Below are 22,554 nucleotides of genomic sequence, written 5' to 3' on the forward strand. Positions count from 1 at the left end.
GGTTGTGGGGGGCTGAGGTCATTTGGGGGTACAGGGGGGTCCCGGATGCTTGGGTCCCCTTGGGGTTGGGTGGGGGCTGAGGTCATTTGGGGGCACAGGGGGGTCCCGGACGCCTGGGTTCTCTGGTTGGGTGGGGGCTGAGGTTATTTGGGGGCACAGGGGGGTCCCGCACGCCTGGGTCCCCTTGGGGTTAGGAGAAGAGGGCCGTCCCCCCCACAACACCCATGTCTCTCAAGGGTGCCCTGATTTCCATGCGACCCTAAAGGAGGGTCCCCAAACCCGCAGCTCCTGCATTTTGGGGGTGCCCCGCTCCCTGGGTTTGCCTCCAGCACCCCAATTTTTCCCTGTCCCCCCCACCCAGAACAGCGTCCTCTCCACCGGCACCACCCGCAGCCGCAACTCTCCGCTGCTGGAACGCGCCAGCCTGGCCCAGAGCCCCCTCCAGAACGGCAAGGAGAGGTACGGGCCCCCCCTGAACCCCCAAAACACCTCCCTGCCCCCCCTTAATGCTCCCCCGCCCCCCCATTTTCTCTCCTAGCTGCCGGCCCTCACCCGGGGCCCCCCCACGCTCCCGCCAGCACCCGAAACCCGATGCCAACAGCGAGACCCCCCGGCCCAGGCAAGGCCCCCCCAAAAATCCCGGCACGGGGTCCATGTTCTGGGGGGACCCCCGGGAGGGTTTTGGGGGGTCCCCGTGTACCTCTTCCTGACCCCGGTGTGATTTGGGGTGACTTGGGGGAGGCTCTTGTTCCCCGGCACACTCCAGTGTGTCCCCAGGAATTTGGGGGGCTGGTGCCCCCTCCCTGGCCCCCCAATGTGTCCCCAGGAATTTGGGGGGCTGGTGCCCCCCTCCCTGGCCCCCCAATGTGTCCCCAGGAATTTGGGGGGCTGGTGCCCCCCTCCCTGGCCCCCCAATGTGTCCCCAGGAATTTGGGGGGCTGGTGCCCCCTCCCTGGCCCCCCAACATGTCCCCAGGGGTTTGGGGTGCTGTGGGGGTGACCATGGGTCAGTGGGGGGCTGTGGGGACCCCCCTGTCCCCCATTAACCCCTTGTTCCCCATTAACCCCTTGTTCCCCACAGCAGGGTGACTGTGGGTCCCTGGGGGGGGGCCCTGGGGACCCCTGTGTCCCCCATTAACCCCTTGTCCCCCCCATTAACCCCTTGTCCCCCCCATTAACCCCTTGTTCCCCATAGCAGGGTGACCGTGGGTCCCTGGGGGGGGGCCCTGGGGACCCCTGTGTCCCCCATTAACCCCTTGTTCCCCATAGCAGGGTGACAGTGGGTCCTTGGGGGGGGCTGTGGGGTGACAGTGGGTCCCTGTGGACCCCTGTGTTCCCCATTAACCCCTTGTTCCCCATAACAGGGTGACAGTGGGTCCCTGGGGGGGGCCGTGGGGTGACAGTGCATCCCTGGGGGTCCTTGGGGTGACCGTGGGTCCCTGGGCGGGGCCGTGGGGTGACAGTGCATCCCTGAGGGTCCTTGGGGTGACTGTGTTTCCCCTGGGGGGGCTGTGTGTCCCTGAGGGTCCTTGGGGTGACTGTGTTTCCCCTGGGGGGGCTGTGTGTCCCTGAGGGTTCTTGGGGTGACTGTGGGTCCCCCTGGGGGGGCTGCGTGTCCCTGAGGGTCCTTGGGGTGACCGTGGGTCCCTGGGGGGGCTGCGTGTCCCTGAGGGTCCTTGGGGTGACCGTGGGTCCCTGGGGGGGCTGTGTGTCCCTGAGGGTCCTTGGGGTGACCGTGGGTCCCTGGGGGGGGCTGTGTGTCCCTGAGGGTCCTTGGGGTGACTGTGGGTCCCTGGGGGGGGCTGTGTGTCCCTGAGGGTCCTTGGGGTGACCGTGGGTCCCTGGGGGGGCTGCGTGTCCCTGAGGGTCCTTGGGGTGACCGTGGGTCCCCGTGGGGGGGCTGCATGTCCCTGAGGGTCCTTGGGGTAACTGTGTTTCCCCTGGGGGGGCTGTGTGTCCCTGAGGGTTCTTGGGGTGACTGTGGGTCCCCCTGGGGGGGCTGCGTGTCCCTGAGGGTCCTTGGGGTGACCGTGGGTCCCTGGGGGGGCTGCGTGTCCCTGAGGGTCCTTGGGGTGACCGTGGGTCCCTGGGGGGGGGCTGCGTGTCCCTGAGGGTCCTTGGGGTGACCGTGGGTCCCTGGGGGGGGGCTGCGTGTCCCTGAGGGTCCTTGGGGTGACCGTGGGTCCCTGAGGGGGGCCGTAGGGTGACAGTGCATCCCTGAGGGTCCTTGGGGTGACCGTGGGTCCCTGGGGGGGCTGCGTGTCCCTGAGGGTCCTTGGGGTGACCGTGGGTCCCTGGGGGGGCTGCGTGTCCCTGAGGGTCCTTGGGGTGACCGTGGGTCCCTGGGGGGGGCCGTGGGGTGACAGTGCGTCCGTGGGGGTCCCCGCGTGTCCCCGTTAACCCGTTGCCCCGTTCCCCAGCGCGGTGCCCCCCCGGGTCCCCGCAGCCTCCCCCTCGGCGCACAACGTGAGCCAAGCGCCGGGGGAGCGGCCCAGCTTCCCGCGGGGGGTGGCCACGCGCAGCACGTTCCACGCGGGGCAGCTGCGGGGGGCGCGGGACCAGCCCCCCCTGCCCTACGCGCTGCCCCCCGCGCTGCCCCCCCCCGCCTCGCCCATGGGCGCCGGCCAGGGCCGCCGCGGCCCCCCCGCCAGCCTGTTCAGCAAGTTCACCTCCAAGTTCGTGCGCAGGTGAGCGAGCACGGGGGGCGGCTCCGCCGTGTGGCGCGTTCTCAGCGTGTGGCTCCTGGGCTGGCTCGGTGTCCCCTCTGTGTCCCCTTTACGTTTCCCCCACCCCGTGCATGTCCCTTTGTTCCTCTCCTCGGTGTCCCCTCGGTGTCCTCTCTGTGTCCCCTCGGTGTCCTCTCTGTGTCCCCTCGGTGTCCTCTTGTCCTCTTAGGGTCCCCCCCATGCCCTCCTCGTGTCCGCCCCGTGTCCTCTCAGGGCTCCTCCCTGTCCCCTTTACGTGTCCCCCGTGCATGTCCCTTTGCTCCTCTCCTCGGTGTCCCCTCGGTGTCCTCTCGGTGTCCCCTCGGTGTCCCCTTGTCCTCTTAGGGCTCTCCTCGGTGTCCCCGCCGTGTCCCCTTGTCCTCTCAGGGTTCCTCCCTGTCCTCTCTCTGTGTCCCCCCCGTGCATGTCCCTTTGTCCCCCCGCTCGGTGTCCCCTCGGTGTCCCCTTGTCCTCTCAGGGCTCCTTCATGTCCCCTCTCTGTGTCCCCCTCTGCATGTCCATTTGTCCCCCCCACCAGTGGCTCTTCCGTGTCCCCTTGGTGTGTCCCCTTGTCCTCTCAGGTTCCCTGTCCCTCTACGTGTCCCCCTGTGCACATCCCTTTGTCCCCCCACTCTGTGTCCCCCTCCATGTCCCCTCTCTGTGTTCCCTGTGTTCCCTCTTGTCCCCTTTGTCCCTCCTGTGTGTCCCCTTGTCCCCCGCTCAGAACTCCTCCGTGTCCCCCCCCTGACCCTGGGGGCTTCTCTGTACATCCTTGTCCCTCCAGGCTACTCCACGTCCCCTCCGTGTCCCCTCTTTGTGCCCCCCACCCCGGGGCCCTTCTGGTGTCCCCTCTGTGTCCCCCCACGTCCCCTCCTGTCCCCACGTCCCCCCTCTGTGTGACGCCGCAGAGCTGGGGAGGGGACGTTGGTGGGGGTGGGAGTGCAGCTTTGCCCCGGACGCCTGGGTCCCCTATCCCAACGCCATCCCCAGCTGGGGGGCCAGGAGTTGGCGGTGGGGGGGGGGAGGGGACACCCGGACGCCAGGGTCCCCTGAGGTGTGGGGGGAGGGGGGTGGCTCTGTCCTGGCCCCCTCCCCGCCCCCCAACCTCGCCCTTCTTTTCTGTTTGTCTTTGTAGAAATCTGTCTTTCAGGTTTGCCAGAAGGTAGGGGCCGTGCCGGACGCCTGGGTCCCCCCGCATGTCACCTCCCGCCCCCTCCCCCCCACCCCGCCCCCCGGGGAGAGCAGGTCCCCCCACAACCCCCCCATCAGCCCCGCATGGTCCCCTCCCCGCTCGGCTGCGGCTGTCCGTCCGTCCGTCCTCCCTCTGTGTGTGTGTCTGTCTGTCCGTCCGGATGCCTGGGTCCCGTGGCGGGAGGGAGAAGGGACGCCGCCCCCCCGCCCCGACTCATTTCTGCCCCTTCTTGTCTCTCGAGGAACCCGCACGAGCCCGAGAGCAAAGACCGGGTGGAGACGCTGAGGTGAGTGTGGGGACGGGATCCCCAGAACACCCCCGGGGTCCTCGTGACACCTCTGGGGTCCCCATGGGATCCTTGGGACACCCCCATGGTCCCTGTGACACCCATGGGATCCCCAGGACACCCCCGGGGTCCTCGTGACACCTCTGGGGTCCCCATGGGATCCCTGGGACACCTCCAGGGTCCCCATGACACCCATGGGATCCCCAGGACTCCCCCGGGATCCTCGTGACACCTCTGGGGTCCCCATGGGATCCCTGGGACACCCCCATGGTCCCTGTGACACCCAGGGGATCCCCAGGACACCCCCGGGGTCCTCGTGACACCTCTGGGGTCCCCATGGGATCCCTGGGACACCCCCATGGTCCTTGTGACACCCATGGGATCCCCGGGACACCCCCAGGGTCCTTGTGTCACCCCTGGGGTCCCCATGGGATCCCTGGGACACCTCCAGGGTCCCCATGACACCCATGGGATCCTCGTGACACCCCTGGGGTCCCCATGGGATCCCCGGGACACCCCCAGGGTCTTTGTGTCACCCCTGGGGTCCCCATGAGATCCCCAGGACACCCCCGGGATCCTCGTGACACCTCTGGGGTCCCCATGGGATCCTTGGGACACCCCCAGGGTCCTTGTGTCACCCCTGCGGTCCCCATGAGATCCCCCAGGGTCCTGTGACACCTCTGGGGTCCCCGCGGGATCCCTGTGTCACCCCGGGGTCCCCATGCATTCCCCGGGACACCGCCAGGCTCCTCGTGCCACCCCCGGAGTCCCCGTGGGCTCCTCGTGTCACCCCCGGGCTCCACCCCGACCCCCCCAGTGTCCCCAGGCCATCCGTGGTGTCCCCACGACACCCAGGACCTCGGTGCTGCTCCCAGTGACGTCCCTTGAGCCTCCACCACCCCAGACCCCCCCGCACTGACCCTGCTGCCCCCCCCGCTGTCCCCAGGCTCCCCCTGATGCCACCACCCCCCCCTTTCTGACCCCGTTTGTCCCCCCCCCACCCCCCCCGTCTCCTCAGGCCCGTGGTCGGTCCCGACAAACCCCCTCGCGACGCCGCCGCCACCACCATCCGCGAAGCCAAACCCCGTTCTCTACGCTTCACCTGGAGCATGAAAACCACGAGCTCCCTGGAACCCGGCGAGATGCTGCGCGAGATCCGCAAGGTCCTGGACGCCAACAGCTGCCGCTGCGAACCCCAGGAGCGGTTCGTCCTCCTCTGCGCCCACGGCGCCCCCGGCCACGACTCCTTCGTGCAGTGGGAGATGGAGGTTTGCAAACTGCCCCGCTTGTCCCTCAACGGCGTCCGCTTCAAGCGCATCGCCGGCACCTCCATGGCCTTCAAGAACATCGCCTCCAAGGTGGCCAACGAGCTCAAGCTCTGAGGCGGCGGCACCGGGCGCCTCGGGGACGCGCGCCCGACGGCCGGCGAGATGCTGACGGACAGACGGACGGGGATGGGTCTGAGAGTTGTGGGGGACGCCTTGGACAGACCTGGGACCTCTGGGGACGTCTTAGATGGACCTGGGGACGTTCTGGATGGACCTGGGACCTCTGGGGACGTCTCGGATGGACCTGGGGACATTCTGGATGGACCTGGGACCTCTGGGGATGTCTTGGATGGACCTGGGGACGTTCTGGATGGACCTGGGGACGTTCTGGACGGACCTGGGACCTCTGGGGACGTCTCGGATGGACCTGGGACCTCTGGGGACGTCTTGGATGGACCTGGGGACGTTCTGGATGGACCTGGGGACGTTCTGGACGGACCTGGGACCTCTGGGGACGCCTTGGATGGACCTGGGAACATTTTGGATGGACCTGGGACCTTTGGGGACATCTTGGATGGACCTGGGGACGTTCTGGATGGACCTGGGACCTCTGGGGACGTCTTGGATGGACCTGGGAACATTTTGGATGGACCTGGGACCTTTGGGGACGTCTCGGATGGACCTGGGGACGTTCTGGACGGACCTGGGACCTCTGGGGACGTCTCGGATGGACCTGGGGACGTTCTGGACGGACCTGGGACCTCTGGGGACGTCTCGGATGGACCTGGGACCTCTGGGGACGTTGTGCGATCGAGGACTTCATGGGGACGTCCTGGATGGCCCGGGGACACATGGGGACATTCTGGATGGACCTGGGACCTGTGGGAACATTCTTTGTGGTCCAGAACCTTGTGGGGCCGTCTCAGATGCACCAGGGATCTCTGGGGACATCCTGGGTGCCCCAGGGACACGTGGGGACATTTTGCTGGCCCAGGAAGCTCCGGGCTTGCCCTGGATGGACTCGGGACTGCTGGGGACACCCTGGGTGGCCCAGGGACCTGCAGGGATGTCCCCAAAGCCTTACGGGGGACACGGGGATGCTCCTGGGTGTCCCCCGGGGGACGTGGGGACAGTCTGGGGCCTTTTTGTCCCTATGGGGGTGACCCGGGCCTCCCCCTGGTGGCCTTAGGGGACATGGGGACATCCTGATGTCATGAGGGGGGGACACGGGGATGTCCCCTCTCCCACCACTCAGGAAGGGGCGGGGGGGGGCGGTTCTGCTGCTGCTGGGGGTGACGGCCCCTTTAAACTGCTGTAGCCCCGCCCCCCGGGGGGCGGGGCCCCAAAGCCCCTCCCACGGGCCCCGCCCCCCTCGCCAGGTGGGGGAGGGGCAGAGCTGCTGGCCCCGCCCCCCGGCCCCGCCCGCTCTGGATTTTCCAGGTTCTAGATTAAAATCTTTCCAGAAAGACCCATCGCCTCTGACCAGTGCTCCCAGTACAGAGAGCGGCGCTCCCAGTATAGGCCAGTGCTCCCAGTACAGACCGGTGCTCCCAGCACAGACCGGTGCTCCCAATACAGAGGGGTTCTCCCAGTACAGACCGGCGCTCCCAGTACAGACCAGTGCTCCCAGTACAGACCAGTGCTCCCAGTACAGAGAGCGGCGCTCCCAGCACGGACCGGTGCTCCCAGCACAGACCGGTGCTCTCAGTACAGACCGGCGCTCCCAGTATAGGCCAGTGCTCCCAGTACAGAGAGCGGTGCTCCCAGTATGGACCAGTGCTCCCAGCACAGAGCAGTGCTCCGAGTACAGACTGGTGCTCCCAGTACAGACCGGTGCTCCCAGTACAGACTGGTGCTCCTAGTACAGAGCGCAGTGCTCCCAGTACAGACCGGTGCTCCCAGTACAGAGGGGTGCTCCCAGCACAGAGCAGCCCTCCCAGTACAGACTGGTGCTCCCAGTACAGAGCGGCGCTCCCAGTATAGACCAGTGCTCCCAGTACAGAGAGCAGCGTTCCCAGCACAGACTGGCAGTCCCGGTACAGAGCAGTGCTCCCAGTACAGAGGGGTGCTCCCAGTACAGAGGGGTGCTCCCAGCACGGACCAGTGCTCCCAGCACAGACCGGTGCTCCCAGTACAGACCGGTGCTCCCAGCACAGAGCGACGCTCCCAGCACAGACCTGCACACGCAGCCGCTCTAGTAAAATACCTTTATTGCAAACGTGACTGGGACCCCCAAGGACCCCCCAGACCGGGGCCGCGTGTCCCCCAGCCCAGCAGGGGGCGCTGTGGACCGCAGGGCTCAGCGGGGCGGGGCGTGGCCGGCAGCGGGGGGGCGTGGCCGAGGGGCGTGGGCGTGGCCAGGCCGGACCAGAGGCGGCGGGGGGCGGGGCCGCGCGGGCACGGGGGGCGGAGCCGGGCGCAGGAGGGGCGGGGGCTGCGGGGGGCGCGAGGCGGAGGGTGGAAGGGGCGGGGCCGGCGGAGGGGGCGGGGCCGCGCTGGTGGGCGGGGCCGGAGCCGGGCGGGAAAACCCCGTGATCTGCACCTGCGGGAAGAACAGCGGCGTGGGGCTGCGGCTGGGACCGAGACCGGGACCGGGACTGAGACCAGACCCGGGACTGGGACCGGGACTGGGACCAGGACTGAGACCAGACCCGGGACCGGGACCAGACCTGGGACCAGGACTGAGACCAGACCCGGGACCAGGACCAGACCTGGGACCAGGACTGAGACCAGACCCGGGACTGAGACCAGGACTGAGACCAGATGTGAGACTGGGACCAGACCTGGGGCTGGGACCAGGACTAAGCCCAGACCTGGGCCTGGGACAAGGACTGAGACCAGATCTGAGACTGAGACCAGGACTAAGACCAGACCTGGGACTGAGACCAGATCTGAAACTGGGACCAGGACTGAGATCAGATCTGAAACTGGGACCAGGACTAAGACCAGACCCGGGGCTGGGACCAGGACTGAGACCAGATCTGAGACTAAGACCAGGACTAAGACCAGACCCAGGACTGAGACCAGATCCGGGACTGGGACCAGGACTGAGACCAGAACCCGGACTGGGACCAGGACTAAGACCAGATGTGGGGCTGTGACCAGGACTAAGCCCAGACCTGGGGCTGGTCCCAGGCCCCAGGGCGCCCCCCTCCCCACCCTTGCTCACCTCTTCCTCCACCTCCTCCTCCCCCGGCCCCTCCCCGGGGCGGGGCTGCACTTGGTCCCGTCCCCGGCGGCGCCGGGCGGTGCCCAGGAGGAAACTCCGTCCCCGGGCCGGCGACACGGGTGGGAGGTCACGGGCGCAGCGCCGGAGGGCTGGGGGTTAATTAGGGTAATGAGAGTAATGAGAGTAATGAGGGCGGGGTGTTAATGAGGGTGGGGCGTTAACAAGGTTAATCTGGGGGGGGGGTCTCACCCTGCACTGCCAGGAGCTGCTCGTCTGTTGTCCAGCGGGAGCCGAACTTGCCCTGGAGGGAGCCGGGGCGGCGGGTGACGCGGGGCAGGGACACGATGGGACCCCCCCGGCGCCCCCCAAACCCACCTCGGGCGGCCGCAGCCCCTCCAGCCCCCCCGCCAGCGCCAGCTTCAGGCCGCTGTTCATCTGCTTGATCCGCTGCACCTGGGGAGGGGACACAGCCCAGGGTCACCCCACAGCACAGGGGGGGCACCCCATAGATTGGGGGGGGGGGGGGGGGGGGGTTTGGGGTGTTTTACCTGCCGTTTGAGGGACACCAGCTGACAGTCCAGCTGCTGCAGGGCCAGCGCCCCCAGGTCGGGGTTGGCGGTGACACCGGCCACGTCCTCCCGGCTCAGGTGCATCCCCCGGGGGGGGCGGCGCCGCTGCCGCGCGGGGGGGTGGTGCCGATATTGCGCCTCCTTCCGCGTGGCGCTTTTGGGGTAAAAAGGCTGAAACCGATTAATTCGAGGGGGGGGGGGTTTGGGGTCACCGTGCCATCAAAGTGACCCCAGCGCCCCCCACCCCGGCCCAAACCTCTTTTTTGGGGTCCGCCGCTTCCACCTCCCTCTCATGGGGATCGTCGGTCTCGTCATTGCTATGGAAACGGGGGTGAAAAGAGGGTTTTTGGGGGTGCCGCGGGGCAGGGGGGCGGGGGGGGTCACCTGTCGTCACGGTCTTTGCGGCCCAGGAGGCGCCGCGCCTGTCGGTCCATCACGCTGGTTCGGGTGCGGGTTTTTTTCCAGGAATAATAATATTTAACCAGGCTGGAGATCAACTTGTCGGGGAGCTGGGGAGGGTCAGGGGGGGCAGAGGTGAGTTTTGGGTGGGGGGAGGCTAAGAAAAGGGGGGGACCCCTGTAAATGAGGGGCAGCCCTTTAAGAAATGCAGGAGAGCTCTAAAAATAGAGGGGGGCAACCCCCTAGAAATGGGGAAGGAACCCCTGAAATATGGGGGGGGACACTCCTAGAAAAGGGAGAGGAGCTGGGGGGGTTTGGGGGTGCATTTGAGGGGTTTAGGGGTGCATTTTGGGGGGGTTGGGAGTGCATTTTGGGGGGATTTAGGGGTGCATTTGGAGGGGTTTGGGAGTGCATTTGGGATGGGTTTGGGGGTGCATTTTGGGGGGCGTTTGGGGGTGCATTTGGGGGGTGTTTGGGGGTGCATTTGGGTTGGGTTTGGGGGTGCATTTGGGTTGGGTTTGGGGGTGCATTTGGGGGGGGTTTGGGGGTGCATTTGGGTTGGGTTTGGGGGTGCATTTGGGGGGGGTTTGGGGGTGCATTTGGGGGGGGTTTGGGGGTGCATTTTGGGGGGGCCTCTCACCATCTGCTGGATGCGGGAGAAGCTCTTGCCGTGGAAGCTGAACGCCTGCTCGAACAGCACCTTGTCCTCCACCGTCCACTCGTCCGGGAAGGGTGTGAAGTTGCCCAGGTCGGCCAAGGACTTTTCCACGTCGTGTTTGTGCCACAGCAGCATCCCCAGCGCCTGGGCGGGGGGGACAGGGGGGGGGGTCAGGACACGCTGGGGGGGCCCCTGTGCTGTTTGGGGGGTCGGTGGTACCTGCTCGATGTTGTAGCCGTGCTTGTCCTTGGCCATGGCAATGTATTTGTCCACTGCGGGAGGGAAAGGGGAGTTTGGGGGGGGAAGGGGGTGTCAGGGAGGGTGGGGGGCACCCCCATCCCCCGAGGGACACCCCGGTACCATGCGGGGGGGCTCACGTTTGGCGTCCGACACGCAGTGGTTGGGGGCCCAGACCAGCATCCCCTTCAGCTCCTTGTTGCTGTAGCGGGCGGGGCTCTCTGGGCAGGGGGGGGGAAGGTCAAAGAGGGGGACACAGACCCCCCCCCCCACTCCCCCCCTGCCCATTCAAACCGTCCCCACCTGGTTTGCAGTCGGGGATCACGGCCTGGTAGTCGGCGCCCACCCGGATCATGCTGTCTGGGGGGGGTGGGACACGGGGGTTAATGGGGACATGGGGGGTAACAGGGGTTAATAGGGACATGGGATAATGGGGGGACATGAGGGATAATGGGGAGACAGGGGTTGATGGGGACATGGGGTTAATGGGGGGACGTGGGGGGTAACAAGGACACGGGGTTAATGGGGGGATGGGGTTAACGGAGGGATGCGGGAGGTAACGGGGATTAATGGGGACACGGGGTTAATGAGGGAACATGGGGGATAATGGGGACATGGGGTTAATGGGGGGACATGGGGGTTAATAGGGACAGGGGGTTAATGGGGGGACAAGAGTTAATGGGGACATGGGGGATAACGGGGGAAACAGGTTAATGGGAACATGGGGTCAACGCGGGGACACGGGGGTTAACGGGGGGATATGGGGGTTAACGGGGGAACACGGGGGTTAATGGGGACATGGGGTTAATGGGGGGACATGGGGGATAACAGGGGGAAACGGGTTAATGGGGACATGGGGTCAACGCGGGGACACGGGGGTTAATGGGGGGACATGGGGGATAACAGGGGGACACGGGGGTTAATGGGGGGACAAGAGTTAATGGGGACATGGGGTTAATGGGGGGACATGGGGGATAACAGGGGGAAACAGGGGTTAATGGGGACATGGGGTCAACGCAGGGACACGGGGGTTAATGGGGGGACATGGGGGATAACAGGGGGACATGGGGGTTAATGGGGACATGGGGTTAATGGGGGAACATGGGGGATAACGGGGGGACACGGGGGTTAATGGGGACATGGGGTCAACGAGGGGACAGGGGGGTTAGTGGGGGGATGGGGTTACCGGGGACATGGGGTTAATGGGTGGACACGGGGGTTACCGGGGACATGGGGGATAACAGGGGGACATGGGGTTAAGGGGGGGACAGGGGTTAATGGGGGGATGGGGGTTAACGGGGTTAACAAGGGGGGGGAGTTAATGGGGGGACATGGGGGTTAATGGGGGGACATGTGGGGTTAATGGGGGGACACGTGGGGTTAACGAGGGAGAGGGTTAATGGGGTTAACAAGGGAAGGAGGTTAATGGGGGGACCCGGGGGTTAATGGGAGACAGGGGCTAACGAGAGGAGGGGATCAATGGGGGAATGGGGGTTAACGAGGGAGGGGGTTAACGGGACATGGGGGTTAATGGGGTACATGGGGGTTAACGGGGGGCTAATGGTGGGACAGGGGTTAATGGGGAGATGGGTGTTAATGAGGGGACATGGGGGTTAACAAGGGGAGGGGGTTAATGGGGATGCAAGGGTTAATGGGGGGACGAGGGTTAACGGGCCATGGGGGTTAATGGGGACATGAGGGTTAATGGGGGGACACGGGGGTTAATGGGGGGACAGGGGTTAACGAGGGGAGGGGGTTGATGGGGGGACACGGGGGTTAATGAGGAGAGAAGGTTGATGGGGGAACACAGGGGCTAATGGGGGGATGGGGGTTAATGAAGGGACAGGGGGTAACAAGGGAGGGGTTTAACAGGACGGGGTAACGGGGTGGGGGGGTTAACAGCCCCCAAGGTTGTGTGCGGGGGGGCAGCGGTTGTGCCCCCCCCAGCGCACAAAGCCCAGGGCCATGCACACGCGGGCGGGCAGGGACAATGGGGACCCCGCGGGGACAATGGGGCTTTGTTCCCCATCCCCCCCCCCCATTCCCAAAACCCCACGGGTGGGGTTGACATCACACCCCCCTCCCAAACCACGCGTGGCGAGTGTGGGGCTGTGATACACATGGCGGGGGGGGGGGCACAGGTGTGTTTTGGGGGGTGGTTTTGGGTTTTTTGGGGGGGGGGGGGGACTCACCGTGCGCCTGCTCGTCCTCGCTGCCCTCGTCCTCGGATTGGGGGGGGGCGCCGGGGACCCCCGACCTGGGGCGGCCGCGGGGGGGGATCCCTGACGGCTTCTCTATCACCGACGGCATCGCTGGGGCTGGGGACCCCGGGTTTGGGGGGTGGGGGGGTGGGCTCAACCCTGCTGCCCTGCGCCAAACTTCAGGTTATTTTAGGGGAGAGGGGGGGATTTGAGGGGTGGGGGGTGCAGCGTCGCTGCCTTGGGAAGCGGGTGTCCCCTCCCCAAAAATGAGGGAACCCCAGAAAAATCGGAAATTGGGGAAGGGGAGGGGGGGGGCGGGTGAAGGGGAGAATGGGGGGTCCCTGTGCCTGGAAATTGGGCAATGGGGGGGGGGCAGGTAAGGGGAAAAGGGGGTTTGGGGGGGGGTCCCGGTGCCGCCCCCCGCCCGCACAAAGCGCCGCCGGCTGCTCCCGCCGCCTCACGGTGCCAAAGTAGTTCCAGCTCCCCCAGCCTCAGCACGGCCCCCCCGCCCCCGCGTACCCCTCCGCCGGCGGAGAACCCCGGGAGGGGGGGGGACGGGGACGGACACGCGGGGCCCGAGCTCGCCCTGGGGGGGGTGTGGGGCTGGGACCCACGGCGGGGACACGCGTGTATGGGGCCGGGTGAGCTCCGCGCATGGCTGCGGGGAACAAAGGGCCGCGCGGGCAGAGGGACAAAGGGGCTGGGGAGGCCCACGGGGAACCCCCCCCGCGCGTCACAGGTTCCCCGATGCCCACACGCCATGGGGCAGCCCCACAGCGCCCTGTCACCCTCCTCCCTGCCCCCTTACCGTCCTGTGGGGCACGGTGCTTGGCATGGGGGGGCTGGGTATGGACTGTGGGTCAGGGCGACGGCTTGTGGGGCTGCTGTGGGGCAGGCCGAGGACCCTGAGGCCGGGGCCAGGGCTATGGGGCTGGGCCGTGGCTCAGACCCACGGGCTCCGCCGCCGCCATCGCGCCTCTCCCCTCAGCGCACCGGGGGCCCCGCCTTCCCGCCCTCTCGGCCAATCAGCGACGAGCTGCCTTCGCACCTCTCCCCTCAGCGCCCCGCCTTCCCGCCCTCTCGGCCAATCAGCGACGAGCTTCCTTCGCGCCCAGCGGTGCCTCCACGCGCCGGCCCCCCATCTCCCTCCCCCGCCCTTACTGCGCATGCGCTTCTCCCCTCACAGACCCCCCCACCCCGTCCCGCCTATGCGCATGCGTGCTACACGCTCCGCCCCGTCCCCTCCGCGCAGGCGCAATGTGATTGGCCGGTCGCAGCCTCGCGCGCCGGCCTCCCCCTATATATAGGGCGCACCGGCTCGCGCCCCATCAGTGCCGCCCGCGCCCCCGCGCCGTGAGGAGCCGCGCCCGCCGCCATGGGGGTGAGGGAGGCCTCGCCGGCGCGGGGAGCGGAGCCGGGGTGACCGGGGGAAGCGGCAGGGCCTGCGAGGGCCCCCTGAGGCGATTCGGGGCCAGCTGGGAGCGTGGCGGGGGGGTTATGTGGGGTGTGTGCGGGGGTTTGGGACCCGCGGGGGTTTGGGGCCGCCCGAGGACAACTGGGGGGTTCCTGTGAGGGGACTGGGGGTCCTGTGAGGGGACTGGGGGTCCTGTGGAGGTAGCACAGCGGGAACGGCGGAGCTGCAGCTCCCCGGAGGGCCCCGGCCTCTGCCTGGGCTTCATTTGTTCTGTTAGTGTTAGTGATAGTGTTATAGTAGTTTAGTTATTACTGTAACAATGTAATGTTATTGTAATTGTTATAATAATGCATTATAATATAATAAGATGGTTAGTTATAGCTATATTATACTGTATATATTATTATACTACAATATATATACTATATATACTATTGCACTACAATATATATACTATATATACGCTATTGTACTACAATATATATACTATATATACTGTTGTACTATAATATATATACTATTGTACTATTATATATATTATATATACTACTATACTACAATATATGTACTATATATACTACTATACTACAATATATGTACTATATATACTACTGTACTACAATATATGTACTATATATACTATTATACTACAATATATATACTATATGTACTATTATACTATGATATATATGTTATATGTATTATTATACTATAATAATATAATATAATAATAATTATTAGAATAATATTAGAATATAATTATTATAATAGAAGAAAATTATAGTTATGATAATATAATATTATAATGTTTATATTATATATTATATCATAATATTTCTGTAGTATTATATAATCAATAAATTAAAATTAATTAATTAAATTAATAATTAAAATCATATAATTATTGTAATAATATATTATTGCAATTTTTATGATGATAACATAATATTTTTATAATTGTAATAACATATAATAGATAATATATAATAAATATATCTCAAATATAAATATATATAAATATAAATATATGTAAGTATGTAACAATACATCATTATATAATAATATAGTTGTTTTATATTTTTATCCTTATATATCTTATATAAGGATATATATATATATAAGGATATATATATATCCTTATAACCACTCCTATATTATAATATATTGTGTTATAATAGTGTATAATACTATAATATAATATATAATAAAATTTTTAATAATGTAATATTTTATAGTGATATAATATAGTTAATATAAAAATAATATTAATAGCTGTCATTATTTATTTTATTATTAATTTCTGAGCAAAGCGTCTTTGCTGTTGGTAGGTGGAGCTTTGTTATTCCTTAAAGCTGCCCCGATTGAGTGGAAAACGACCCGTTTTTCTCTTTTTTTTTTTTTTTTGCCGCTCCGCAGAGGAAGTCGAGCAAAGCCAAGGAGAAGAAGCAGAAGCGGCTGGAGGAGCGCGCGGCCATGGCCGCCGTCTGCGCCAAGGTGGACGCCGCCAACAAAGTGAGTTTTTCCCCCTCTCGCTGCCGTCCAGAGCCCTGGGCGGGCTGGCGAGCTGAGCGGGGAGGAATTAATGAAATAGAACGAGGGCAAGCGTAGAGTCTTGCATGTGGGCAGGAAGAGCCCCCGGTTCCGGGAGAAGTTGGGAACGAGCTGTTGCAGAGCGGTCAAAAGGGAGCTGGGGACAGCAGGGTGACCATGGCCAGCACTGGGCCCTTGTGGCCAAGGTGGTTTTAGTGACGTTTGGAGCCCTGGGGTGATTTTGGGGCCACTTTGAGCCCTGAGGTGATTTTGGGGCCACTTTGAGCCCTGAGATGATTTTGGGGCCACTTTGAGCCCTGAGGTGATTTTGGCACAACTTTGAGCCCTGGGGTGATTTTGGGGCCGTTTTGACCCTGCAGTGATTTTGGGGCCACTTTGAGCCCTGATCCGATCTTAGAATCATTTCAGTTGGAGCAAGACCCTCAGGTTCATTGATCCAACCATAACCCAACTCCAGCACTAACCCCCGTCCCTAAACCTCGTCTAAACGCCTTTGAAACCCCTCAAGGGATGGTGGCTCCACCACTGCCCCGGGCAGCCTGTTCCAACGCCCGACAGCCCTTTTTGTGAAGAACTAACCCCAAACTTCCAACCTAAACCTCTCCTGGCGCAACTTGGGGCCACTTTGAGCCCTGAGGTGATTCTGGGTGCAAACTGGGACACAGGAGGTTCCGCTTGAATATGAGAAGAAACTTGTTGCCGGTGAGGGTGCCAGAGCCCGGCCCAGGCTGCCCAGGGGGGTTGTGGATCTCTGGATCCGTTCACACCCGCCTGGTTCTGTGTAACCTCACCTGGGTGCTCCTGCTCCGGAGCAGATGATCTTTCGAGGTCAATCCAACCCCTGACACTCTATGATTCTATGAAAAAACAACCTAAAACCTCCCAGAATCGGTCGGGAGAGAAAAAAAAAAAAAAACCCTCCAGGCGGGAGGTTTATTTTCCAGGCCGTTGTTTGGTTTCTTCCAGCTTGAAGACCCCCTGGAAGCTTTCCCTGTTTTCAAGAAATACGACCGGAACGGGTGAGTGTCGCCCGTCGTGGCGTCGCCGCTGTTCCCAGCGCCATTTCCATCCCGGAATCTCCCGCAGTTTGGACGTCGCCATCGAGTGCAAACGTGCGGCCGCGCTGGAACCCGCCACCCTTGACTGGGCCTTCGACCTCACCAAGGCCAACATGCAGACGCTGTGAGTCCCTCCCGGCACCAAAATCAGGATTTTTTCCTCTGGATTGTTGGGGGTTTTCATCTCCAAGTCAGTGGTACTTTTTTTTTTCCCCCCATGTTGTTCAGGTTGGTTTTTTTGGCCTCCAGATCATCGCTTGTGGAGGTTTTTTGGCCTCCAAATTGTTGTGTGGGGCATTTTTTGGCCTCCAAATTGTTGTGTGGGGCATTTTTTGGCCTCCAAATTGTTGGTTTTTTTTGTTGTTTTTCATGGTGTGGTTTTTTTTCCCCCTCCCAAATCGTAGTTTGGGGTTTTTTTTTTTGCCCCAAAACTGTTGGGATTTTTTTCTTCCAAAAAAACCTGGTGGGTTGGTTATTTTTTACCCCCTCAAATCATTGGATTTTTTCACCCCACAAAACCGCTGATGTTTTTGTGCTCTCTACATCATTGCGGGGCTTTTTCCCCCGGATGATAGTGGGGATGGGGTATAAACACCGCATTTTTTTTCCCCCAAACCCTTGTTTTTCTCCCCAAACTCGCAGCTACGAGCAGAGCGAGTGGGGCTGGAAGGAGCGGGAGAAACGCGCGGAGCTGCGGGACGAGCGCGCCTGGTACCTCATCGCCCGCGACCCCCGGAACGGCCCTGTCGCCTTCTCCCACTTCCGCTTCGACGTCGAGTGCGGCGACGAGGTCCTGTACTGGTGAGCGCCCCCAAAACGGGCCGAAAAACCCCAAAAAAGGGTCCGTGCCGCCTTATAACGCCGCGGGGGGGGGGCTGGATTTTTATCCCCGCAGCTATGAGCTGCAGCTGGAGAGCCGAGTGCGGCGGCGCGGGCTGGGCAAGTTCCTCCTGCAGATCCTCCAGCTGGTGGCCAACAGGTGACAACCCGTGGCTTTTCTGGGGGAAAACCAGACAGATTTGGGGCCCTTGGGACCCCCCCAGACCTCTCCAGGACTCACCTGGGACCCCCCCGGGACCCTATGGACCCCCTTGGGACCCCCCCAGACCTCTCTGGGATCCTCTGGGAACTCCTAGAACCCCCCTGACACCCTCTCAGACCCCCAGGACCCCCCCAGACCCCCCTGGGACCCCACTGGGACCCTTTGGACCCCCTTGGGACCCCCCCAGGAACCCCCCGGGACCCTATGGACCCCCTTGGGACCCCTCCCAGACCTCTTTGGGATCCTCTTGGGATCCCCCTGGACCCTTGGGACCCCCCTGGGAACTCCTAGAACCCCCCTGAGACCCTCTCAGACCCCCAGGACCCCCCTGGGACCCCCCCATACCCCCCTGGGACCCCCCCGGGACCCTTTGGACCCCCCCGGGACCCTATGGACCCCCTTGGGACCCCCCCAGACCTCTCTGGGATCCTCTTGGGCTCCCCCTGGACCCTTGGGACCCCCCTGGGAACTCCTAGAACCCCCCTGAGACCCTCTCAGACCCTTGGGACCCCCCTGGGACCCTATGGACCCCCTTGGGACCCCCCCCAGACCTCTCTGGGATCCTCTTGGGCTCCCCCTGGACCCTTGGGACCCCCCTGGGAACTCCTAAAACCCCCCTGGGACCCCCCCATACCCCCCTGGGACCCCCCCGGGACCCTTTGGACCCCCTTGGGACCCCCCCGGGACCCTTTGGACCCCCTTGGGACCCCCCTGGGACCCTATGGACCCCCTTGGGACCCCCCCCAGACCTCTCTGGGATCCTCTTGGGATCCCCCTGGACCCTTGGGACCCCCCTGGGAACTCCTAGAACCCCCCTGAGACCCTCTCAGACCCCCAGGACCCCCCTGGGACCCCCCCATACCCCCCTGGGACCCCACCGGGACCCTATGGACCCCCTTGGGACCCCCCCAGGAACCCCCCGGGACCCTATGGACCCCCTTGGGACCCCCCCCAGACCTCTCTGGGATCCTCTTGGGATCCCCCTGGACCCTTGGGACCCCCCTGGGAACTCCTAGAACCGCCCTGGGACCCCCCCATACCCCCCTGGGACCCCCCCGGGACCCTTTGGACTCCCTTGGAACCCCCTGGGACCCTATGGACCCCCTTGGAACCCCCCCCAGACCTCTCTGGGATCCTCTTGGGACCCCCCCATACCCCCTTTGGACCCCCTTGGGACCCTATGGACCCCCTTGGGACCCCCCCCAGACCTCTCTGGGATCCTCTTGGGAACCCCCCATACCCCCTTGGGACCCTTTGGACCCCCTTGGGACCCTATGGACCCCCTTGGAACCCCCCCCAGACCTCTCTGGGATCCTCTTGGGACCCCCCCATACCCCCCTGGGACCCCACCGGGACCCTTTGGACCCCCTTGGGAACCCCCCAGATCCCCAGGAACCCTGAGGACCCCCCTGGGACTCTTTGGACCCCCCATGGGACCCCCCCAGGACCCCATGGGACCCCCCCAGGATCCTCTGCGACACCCCTGGGACCCTCCCAGACCCCCCCAGGACCCTTTGAACAGGCAGATTTGGGGTTTCTGAGCCCCCCTGGTGTGTTTGTCCCCCCCCAACACCGCAGCACGCAGATGAAGAAGGTGATGCTGACGGTCTTCAAGCACAACCACGGCGCCTACAAGTTCTTCCGAGACGCGCTCCAGTAAGCGGGGAAGGGGGCGGGGGGAAAAAAAAAAACACACCCGAATTTGCTCGTTTTTGACCCCGTTTCTCCATCCCGGGAGGAGGGGGCGGGGGGGGGGGCGGTTTGTCCGTCCGTCTGTAACACGTTGTTCGCACGACTGTCGTTCCAGTGCGCTGGCAACGGGCCGGGCGCCGCGGGCAGGAGGGGAAGGGGCAGCCGAGAGAGGTGGGTGCTGGGGGGCACAGACCCTTTGGGGCTTTTTTCACCCGTTTTCCAGGGCCCGTGACCCTTTTCCGGGGGTTTTTTAAACCCATTTTCTGGGGCTTTTGCCTCCCCGGGCTTTTAAACCCAACAGTGAAGGAGTTTTTACCTGTGAAAAAGGAGATTTGGACCCATTTTCAAGGGGCTTTAAAAGCTTTTTCTGAGAGGGTGTTTGCCTCTTTTCTGGGGCTTTTTCACCCGTTTTCCAGGGGGCTTTGACCCTTTTCCGGGGGTTTTTAACCCGTTTTTCTGAGGAGTTTTGCCTCTTTTCTGGGGCTTTTGCCTCATGGGCTTTTAAACCCAACAGCTGAAGGGAGTTTTCCCCTGAAAAAGATTTAGACCCATTTTGAAGGGTCTTTTAAAACCCTTTTCTGGGGGTTTTTAACCCACTTTGTAGGAGTTTTGTCCTTTTTCTGGGACTTTTGAGCCCATTTTCCAGGGGCTTTTAACTCATTCTTCTGGGGCTTTTTTCCCCACCCCATTTTCTGAGAGTTTTAACCCATTTTCCCCCCCCCCCCTCTTTTTTTCCCCCTTTTTCCAAGGGTTGTTTTGCTCCTTTTCTGGGGATTTTGGACTCTTTTCCATGTGATTTTTCGTTTGCCTTTGCCAGGTGGTTTTAAGGTGTTTTAAGGTGTTTTCTCTGCCTTTTTCTGGGTGGTTTTTTTCCTCCCTTTTTCTGAGCAGCTTTTCCCCATTTTCTGTTGTGTGTTTTGGTTTTTGGGGGTGGTTTGTTTTGTTTTTTTTTTTTTTTTGGTGGGGTGTGTTTTTGTTGGTTTGGTTTGGGTTGCGGATTTGTTGGGTTTTTTTGGGGGGAGTTTGGGGGGTTTTTGGGGGGTTTGGTTTTTTTTGGGGGGGTTGGAGGTTTTTTTTGTTGGGTCTTTTTGTTTATTTTTGTGGGGGTTTTTTATTAGTATTTTTATATTAGTATTTTTATATTAGTATTTTTATATTAGTATTTTTATATTAGTATTTTTATATTAGTATTTTTATATTAGTATTTTTATATTAGTATTTTTATATTAGTATTTTATTATTAGTATTTTATTATTAGTATTTTATTATTAGTATTTTATTTGTATTTTTTATTTTTTATTTTATTTTTTATTTTATTTATTTTTTACTTTATTTTATTATTTTTAAATTTTTATTATTTTTTATTTTTAAATTTTTATTTTTTATTTTTAAATTTTTATTATTTTTTATTTTTAAATTTTCATTTTTTATTTTTAAATTTTCATTTTTTATTTTTTAAATTTTCTTCATTTTTTTATTTTTTAAATTTTCTTCATTTTTTTTTTATTATTATTTTTAAATTTGCTTTGGGTTTTTTCCCTCCCCCTTTTCTGGGTATTTTTAAGGTAGCTTTTTTTTTTTTCCTCTTTTTTGCTTTTCTAGATGGTTTTACCTTTTTCCAGATGTTTTCCCCGCCCCCCCCCCCAGCCAGGGAGGGTGACACTGAGGGGGGGGTCGCGTTGATGGGGGTGCCCAGGTGACACTGAGGGGGGGGTCGCGTTGACGGGGGGTGCCCAGGTGACACTGATGGGGGGGTCGGGGTGACTCCCTGTGCCACGGGGGGGGGGGTCTGGGTGGCGCCCTATGAAACCGGGGCTGGGGGGGGGGGTGGTGGTGATGCCCTGTTTTTTTTTTTTTCCCCCCCCCTCCCAGGTTCGAGGTCGACGCCGCCTCCCCCAGCGTCTCCGGTTGCTGCGGGGACGATTCCTCCTACGAGATCCTCAGCCGAAGAACCAAGTTCGGGGAGAGCCACCCCGGGGGGGGCCCCTGCGGGGGCTGCTGCCACTGAAGCCCCCTTCCCGCACCCGAACCGCACGGTTTTACCCCAAAAACACCTCCTTGCCTTGGGGACAGGTACCCAGCCTGGTTGTGCCGCCCCGCTCCAGTTACCCAATGGGTGATGGGACCCCTCCCCCACCCATCCCCCTCCTTTGGGGTTGGGGGGGGGGCTCATTTTGGGCCTGGAAAGGCGCTGCTGGTTTTTTTTTTTTTTGTGGTTGGTGGTTGTTTGGTTTGGGTTTTTTGTTTTGTTTTTTGGTTTTTTTTGTTTTTTTTTTTTTTTTTCCAGTTCTGGTTGTTTCTGGGGCCTCGCGGGAGTCGAGGCCCCCTTCCCCCACCCCCGCCCTGTTCCTTTTTCCAGCGATTTTTGTTTATATGTAATAAATAATAATAAAAGTTTAACTTGGCGTGGGCGTGGGGCCAGGGCTGAGGAACTCCCTGCGGGAACAGCGAGTGGCCCCGGGGAGTTCCCCCCACCGGGGGCGTGGCCTAAGGGGCTGTGACTGCTGATTGGGCAGCTCTCAGAAAGGGGCGGAGCCCCAGGGCTGTGGCTGTGCTCTGAAAGGGGTGGAGCCCCAGGGCTGTGGCTGTGCTGATTGGGCCAGGCACAGAAAGGGGCGGAGCCTGAGGGCTGTGGCTGTGCTGATTGGGCTGTGCTCAGAAAGGGGCGGAGCCCGAGGGCTGTGGCTGTGCTGATTGGGCTGTGCTCAGAAAGGGGTGGAGCCCGAGGACTGTGGCTGTGCTGATTGGGCCAGGCACAGAAAGGGGCGGAGCCTGAGGGCTGTGGCTGTGCTGGTTGGGCCGTGCTCAGAAAGGGGTGGAGCCCGAGGGCTGTGGCTGTGCTGATTGGGCCGTGCTCAGAAAGGGGCGGAGCCCGAGGGCTGTGGCTGTGCTGATTGGGCTGTGCTCAGAAAGGGGTGGAGCCCGAGGGCTGTGGCTGTGCTGATTGGGCCAGGCACAGAAAGGGGTGGAGCCCGAGGGCTGTGGCTGTGCTGATTGGGCCAGGCACAGAAAGGGGCGGAGCCCGAGGGCTGTGGCTGTGCTGATTGGGCCGTGCTCAGAAAGGGGCGGAGCCCAAGGGCTGTGGCTGTGCTGATTGGGCCAGGCACAGAAAGG

General features: G+C 61.0%; 3 protein-coding genes across 4 annotated transcripts; 2 read left to right on the plus strand and 1 right to left on the minus strand.

Annotated features, from left to right (window-relative positions):
• Positions 1–329: 329 nt before the first annotated feature.
• On the plus strand, positions 330–5,653 carry LOC136002720 (serine/threonine-protein kinase MARK2-like; the record flags this gene model as incomplete). The annotated part of the gene is made up of 6 exons (XM_065657982.1): positions 330–459; positions 539–619; positions 2,420–2,686; positions 3,840–3,866; positions 4,138–4,182; positions 5,201–5,653. Coding segments are annotated over 6 exons (914 nt in total), but the record flags the coding sequence as incomplete, so codon positions are not given.
• A 2,096-nt stretch (positions 5,654–7,749) lies between these two features.
• Positions 7,750–13,698, minus strand: LOC136002722 (REST corepressor 2-like). Its single transcript, XM_065657986.1, has 13 exons — positions 13,492–13,698; positions 12,675–12,850; positions 10,786–10,842; positions 10,623–10,703; positions 10,465–10,517; positions 10,228–10,389; positions 9,573–9,697; positions 9,445–9,505; positions 9,168–9,359; positions 8,995–9,072; positions 8,869–8,920; positions 8,620–8,768; positions 7,750–7,992 (listed from the first exon to the last, which is right to left on the minus strand). The coding sequence occupies exons 2-13, from the start codon at positions 12,790–12,792 to the stop codon at positions 7,750–7,752; spliced, it is 1,371 nt and encodes a 456-aa protein (XP_065514058.1). The 5' UTR covers positions 12,793–12,850; positions 13,492–13,698.
• A 228-nt stretch (positions 13,699–13,926) lies between these two features.
• On the plus strand, positions 13,927–21,649 carry NAA40 (N-alpha-acetyltransferase 40, NatD catalytic subunit). Of its 2 annotated transcripts, XM_065657983.1 has the most exons (9): positions 13,927–14,064; positions 15,514–15,609; positions 16,615–16,667; positions 16,735–16,830; positions 17,349–17,507; positions 17,602–17,685; positions 19,327–19,404; positions 19,556–19,611; positions 21,313–21,649. In XM_065657983.1, the coding sequence occupies exons 1-9, from the start codon at positions 14,059–14,061 to the stop codon at positions 21,558–21,560; spliced, it is 876 nt and encodes a 291-aa protein (XP_065514055.1). In that variant the 5' UTR covers positions 13,927–14,058; the 3' UTR covers positions 21,561–21,649. The 2 variants fall into 2 exon arrangements, with proteins under 2 accessions (XP_065514055.1, XP_065514057.1); XM_065657985.1 differs by lacking the exon at positions 19,556–19,611 and having other exon boundaries at positions 21,313–21,535.
• The last annotated feature ends 905 nt before the right edge of the window (positions 21,650–22,554 follow it).

This window comes from Caloenas nicobarica, unplaced genomic scaffold (genome assembly GCF_036013445.1).
Source record: "Caloenas nicobarica isolate bCalNic1 unplaced genomic scaffold, bCalNic1.hap1 Scaffold_1678, whole genome shotgun sequence".
Lineage (NCBI taxonomy): Eukaryota > Metazoa > Chordata > Aves > Columbiformes > Columbidae > Caloenas > Caloenas nicobarica.